Source organism: Chinchilla lanigera, unplaced genomic scaffold (assembly GCF_000276665.1).
Source record: "Chinchilla lanigera isolate Chin_1 unplaced genomic scaffold, ChiLan1.0 scaffold00001, whole genome shotgun sequence".
Taxonomy (NCBI): domain Eukaryota; kingdom Metazoa; phylum Chordata; class Mammalia; order Rodentia; family Chinchillidae; genus Chinchilla; species Chinchilla lanigera.
The window spans coordinates 12,333,088-12,338,736 of NW_004955402.1; the positions used below are offsets into that span (position 1 = coordinate 12,333,088).

The following is a 5,649-nucleotide window of genomic DNA, read 5'->3' on the forward strand; positions in this document are numbered from 1 at the left end:
CAGGAGGAAAGGCATGAAGAAGGCCTGGGATGGAAGGGCAGAGGCACCCAGCCCCAGGAGGGGGTTTTGTGAGGTGGGGGCTCCAGGGCTAGAGGGAGTGTTGGAAGACGAAGCAAAGAGATGGGCGGCGCCTCACAGCATCTGCCAGGGAGTCTGGGCTGTGTCCTGGGAGCAAAGGAAAGTGACAGCTTGCACTGGCCTTGTCAGAGGCTGCTCTGGCTGAAGCATGGAAATGATGCAGGAGGGGACACAGAGAGCCAAGACGGATGTTGCCGTGCAGTCTGGCTGGAGGTGCTGTCAAGGAGACCAGGAGATGACCTGAGAGACTTAGGGAAGAATCCACAAGGTTGGCTTGGCCGGAAGAGAAGGATGGGTCAGAAATGCCTCAATAGTGTCTCAACAAGGTGATGGGGTGGGGTGTACACAGAGTGAAAGAAAGACAACCTTGAGCCAGAGACAGGCTTGGCAGCATGTAGGAGGCAAGTGTTCACAAATTCTGTTTGGAATAATGGGGATGTGAAGGATCTGTGAGTCATCTAAGCACTAACGATAGTAACAAAGAAATGTGGTCTTCAGACCTTGCCCTGAGAAGACAGGGCCAGGCCGGAGAGAAAGAATCAGCTTTCATGGGTGCAGCCATGGTGGAATCACAGGTGTGACTATGGGCTCCAGGCCATGGGAGTTGTGTGAAGGGAGGAGCAGCCCTGTGGAGACACCCCCTGAGAAAGACCCCCAAAACTGAAATGCAGAGTACAAGGGAAGAGGCAGCAAAGGGAATGAGACCTAAAAAAAGCATATAGAGGAAAAGACCCGAGGACTATGTAAGACCATGTCCATCTCAGAAGGCAGCTCTCTTTATGTTCAAGTGACTGTAATGATCTATACCTTTCAGTTTCCACTTTACAAGCTGGTCATGCTTGGCATGAAACAAAATCATAGTGATCAGTAGCATATATTGTGTCTATCCTGAGTGCCAGACACTGAACCTAAAGCTGAGTGTGACTTATGGTAGGTAACCATCACCCCTATGCCAGGAATTAAGTCTCACAGCTAAAGCTGAGCATGGTTAGTGACTTCAGAATAACTCGATTTCCAGTGATCTGGCTCTTCTGGTAACCTGCATTGTTTCCATGGCCTAGGATCACTTCATATCCTTAAATATAGAAGATGGCAGTCTCATGGTCCGATACAAACTGGACTCACAGCCACCGAAAGAGAAAGGAATTAGAGGCACCATCAACAACGGGAAAGATCATTTGGTATGTCCTTGGAGTCTTTTTACTTGAATTGTTAAAAATTATATCTACCTTTAAATTAATTCAGTGCCAACATACAGAAACTGAACTAAATACAAATCTTCTATTATCAGAAGAACTTATTAACTGGGAATGTAGCCTTTCAAATATTGAACATTTGAGCATGAAATATGTGATATATATGGCACATATAAGCCATGGTTCCCTTCAAGTAAAACGATCTATTAAAATGTTTTAGTATCAGATTTTTCTACCAGACTGCTACTATGCCATCTTCCTACTATGTATATAAATGAATCCGAAGGAAAATAAATATAAACATCAAAGCTCTGAGCCACTGAAAATAGGATTCTTTTCTTTTCCACCACTTGCTGATTCATCTCTCATTTATTCTAGATTCTAATCAAAATTGGAAAACAACAGAAACTTATGAGAATAAATGTGGGTGATCAGAATATTAGAATTGAAGGGGAAATATTTGATTTCAGCACGTATTATCTGGGCGGAATTCCAATTGCAATTAGGGAAAGGTAAGACAATATGGTTTTTTTAAAAAGCTATCACCTCTCATAGTGGTAATGATTGCTGCCAATAAATCTAGTACTCTGCCTTTGTTTTAGTTACTTTTCTTTTGTTACTGAGACAAACATCCAATAGCCAAAGTTACAGGGGAAAGGTTTACTTAACTCATAGTTTGTAGAGTTTCAGCCCATAATTGGCTCCAAGGCACAGTGGCACATGGCAGAGGGGCAACAGTTCATGGCAGCAAAAGACAGCAAAAGCAATGAGAGAGAGAGAGAGAGAGAGAGAGAGAGGACAAGACCCTTTCTGTCCCTTATATTGTATCCAGTCTACTGGGATTAAGGTGGTGCCAATCCAGTCAGTCGACCGATCTAGCAATGACTCATCCTTAATCCAGCACGCTTAATCCAAGTATTGCACTACTAATCAATCAAACACTCTAGATTCAGCCACCTCCAAAAAAAGCTGCATGACTACATGAGTCTTTAGGGGACCGTCTAGACACAAACCATAATAGCCTTGTTTAATTAAGGCCATGCAAACCCTTCAGTATTTGCAGTGTAACTGACAGAGTAGAACAGATTCCAAATACTATCCAAAAGTTTGGGGCAACTGTGTGTTACTCGCGTTGTTATTCTCAGAAAGGAGAGAAACCACAAAGCGCATCCTGGAGATGACAGTGCTGCCAACCAGCAGAAGAGGCTGTGGCCCTGGGCCGTTTTGAGCACATAGGTGGCCCATGGCCTGACAACAGTCCTGGCTCTGAAAGCTGGGGTTGAGTCCTTCAGGAAGTTTCTCGAGGCACCTAAGACACACTGTTCACACCTGTATTACCTGCCCTTGGGGCGCTGTGATGTGTGGAATAAGTTCACAACTTTTCCTTGCATAAATGAACAAAATTCATTCTATAAAAGTTGTACAGTGTAATCCGAGTGAGAAAAAATACCCCACCACTTTGAGAATGCACACAGAAATAACTTTTACACTTAGCCGATTTGTTTATAAAATATAAGGCTTTCAGATAGTTGACGGCAGTGTGTAAAAAGAAGATAGCCTGGGAGGATGGACTAGTACAGCTCATGGCCCACCTCAGAGCACTGCAGAATGTTCACGATCACTTTTAGAAGAGATCTGAAGTTGTGACTTTATTTCTCATTTGTAAAATCAGTTTGGAGGAGGACTACATGTGATTTTTATAAGTTGCTCCCAAAGACAAAAACATAAATGAGAAACCTTGGCACTTGGAAGAACTGGGAAGTGAATGTCTTTGACCTCGAAGCACCTTGCATAACACCGTATATAAACCCTGAATTTTACAGATGAAGAGATTGAGAGTCAAAATGATGATGTTAATATTTAGCATCATCAATGTTAAGTAGCAGTGCAGCAATGAATAGCCATTTATGAGTCACTGGTAATTTTGATACTATTCAACTAAATGAGATAAAAGAGTTGTTTAAGGTAAGTAGTCAGAACTTCTGAGTACAGTCACAAGTTATAACTTATCTATTTACTACACAAGCGTTTGCTGAGTGTGTAGTGTGCACCAGGCAGTGTCACAGGGGGTGGGAAGACGGTGACCAGGGCAGACGCTAAAGAAGGTGGAAGAGAGACGGTCACTACAGTCAAGTGTGTCATGTGCCAGGAGAGAAGAGCTCAGTGTGCTGAAAGACTGGAGGGAATCTGGTCCAGTCAGAGACACTGGGCAAGTAGGGTGCAGTTGGGACTTGAGGGATACTAGCCATCAACGTATGTGAAAGGCCAAGAGCTAGAGACTGGGTGAACTTCAAAGAGCTGGAACACACCAGGAAGCAGCACAGGGATGTCCATGGAGTTGGTGTGGGAAGCAGGGGAAACCTCAGAGAATCTTGCAAGTCATGGGAGGAGTCATTGGCAGAAAAAGCTGTGCCCATCCACCTGTAGATTTAATAGCCCACTTAAGTGCAGGGCAGAGATTGGATTACGGGAGAGGAAGGGCAGAGGCAGCCAGAGGGGCTGGAAAGGAAGTGTTAACAGAGGAGAGGGGTGAGGTAGCCTGGCCCAGGAATGGGGAATGGCAGTGCGAGTGAGGAAGAGGATGTAGATTCCCGATAGATAGTTTTTGGCTGAGCAGATGGCTGGATGGAGGATGTGAGCACAGGAGCAGGTGACACATTCACGGACACAGCCAGGAGGAGAAGTTTGGAGGCAAGGAGACAGAATGCCCTGGAGTTCCAGAAAAAAGACAGGTCAGAAGGGGTAAATGCTTCTGAAGGACAAGTGAACACGGAGGTGTGGAGGCAGGTGGCCAGCCCAGAGTCAGGAGGAAGCATCCAGCTGACCTGTAAGGAACCACTGATTGGAGGTTTGCAATTGGTGGCATTAAAAGCCCACAGTCAGCAGTGTGGGTGCCAGCCAGTCCAGGTTTACGAGGAAAGGGTGGAGGACAGAACCACAAAAGTGGTCCTTGTTTTGGCTCTGCAACCAAAGAAGGGGGTGACCTTGGGTTGTCAGCACTCAGGTTTTAGTTGCCCATCCATTTTCACCCATTAAAGAAATAAGTACGTAAACAGATATAGAGGTGCCTGTGCATACAGACACACAAACAGCGTTTTCCTAGTATTCAGACTTACAGCCTTACACAGCAGGGTCTGCCTTTTCTGGGCATGTTTATGCTCTGAATTTCAATTAAAATCACTAGAACATGGAAAATGCAGATTTCCCTGGCCTTTTACTCCCTCAACAGTGAAATGCTGAGCAATATTTGGCTGTTTCTGGTCTGTCTCATCCCTCAGGTGGTCTTTGGAAGTCTAGAGAGTCTTGAGTCTATTGAGTCCCAGCCACACTCTGCAAGGCAGTGCCTGATCACGGAGTAAACACCAGGCCTCGTGCTTCTCCAGAGAAGGCAGCTTCGCTCGAGGGGTTTCTTGAGTATTTTTCATCTTCCCCTCACTGTAGTTATTTTCTGAGGATGGGGACCCAGATTTGAGAATGAGGTTCTTAGGATTATAATCAGAAATCACCATCTGCTGATCCCATCTGCTTCCTAGGAGAAGAGCAAGTCATCCCCGATGATGCTGAAGATCTGATCCCAGGGAGGAAATCTTCCTTGGGAAATTAGCCCATGGTGTTACAAAGTGTAATCCTAAAACATGAAAATAATTGGAGAAGTGAAAATAAGTCAAGGATCTGGTGGACGTTTATTAAGTATTCAAGCCTGAGTTTAGGGTTAGACTTTGTTCTTACTGCTCTCTGATATCTACTTCCACAGCCGGGAAGCCAGATATGCTTTGTTGGTGGGTTGACCGGGGTGGTTGGAGGTCAACCCAAAGGGCAGGTTGACCCTCTGTTGGCTGGTGGACCCCCACGGAGAAATCCATTAACACTACAACTCAAACCTCACACTATGGCCTTCCTGCAGCAAGTGTCAGGCTTGGAAGTGCAGGCCTCCTCAGAGGGCCCCAGAGAGTGGGCCTAAAAGTGTGACTAAGAGACCAGCTCCAGGAACTAACATGAACTTTCTTCCCCTTCTGAGGCCCAAACTCATCTTTATAAAACACTTCAGCTCGTGCCTCAATGCCAGTGAGGATTTGTGTCTTCCTTTTCCTGTTAGTGAGATTTAATTTGCGCCTGTTCCATGTAGCATCACTGATTGTAATGAATTGGACTAAAATGATGCAGATGCCTTTGCATTTAGAAAAATGAGCTGCCATGGGGATTTATAATGAAATCAGCTTTGGGTTTTCTTAGTACATTGGCTGCTTAAGAAACACTAATATTTGCCTGGACTTTTGTCAGTTATGTTTTGTGTGGATTCAGCTCTAGACAGAATTCAAAGTCAAATCAAAGGGAAAATATTGCAATGCCACGTAGGAAAAGATGGCATAATAAA

The 5,649-nt window shown here is 44.8% G+C and overlaps 1 protein-coding gene across 1 annotated transcript in view; it reads left to right on the top strand.

Moving 5' to 3' along the window:
- The window catches only part of Lama3 (laminin, alpha 3), a gene marked incomplete at its 5' end in the record, with an annotated part of 381,164 nt that overhangs the window by 352,108 nt on the left and 23,407 nt on the right, over window positions 1–5,649 (top strand). The window contains 2 exon segments of the mRNA XM_013504299.1: window positions 1,140–1,259; window positions 1,653–1,786. Of these exon segments, the coding sequence (XP_013359753.1) occupies window positions 1,140–1,259; window positions 1,653–1,786 (254 nt within the window).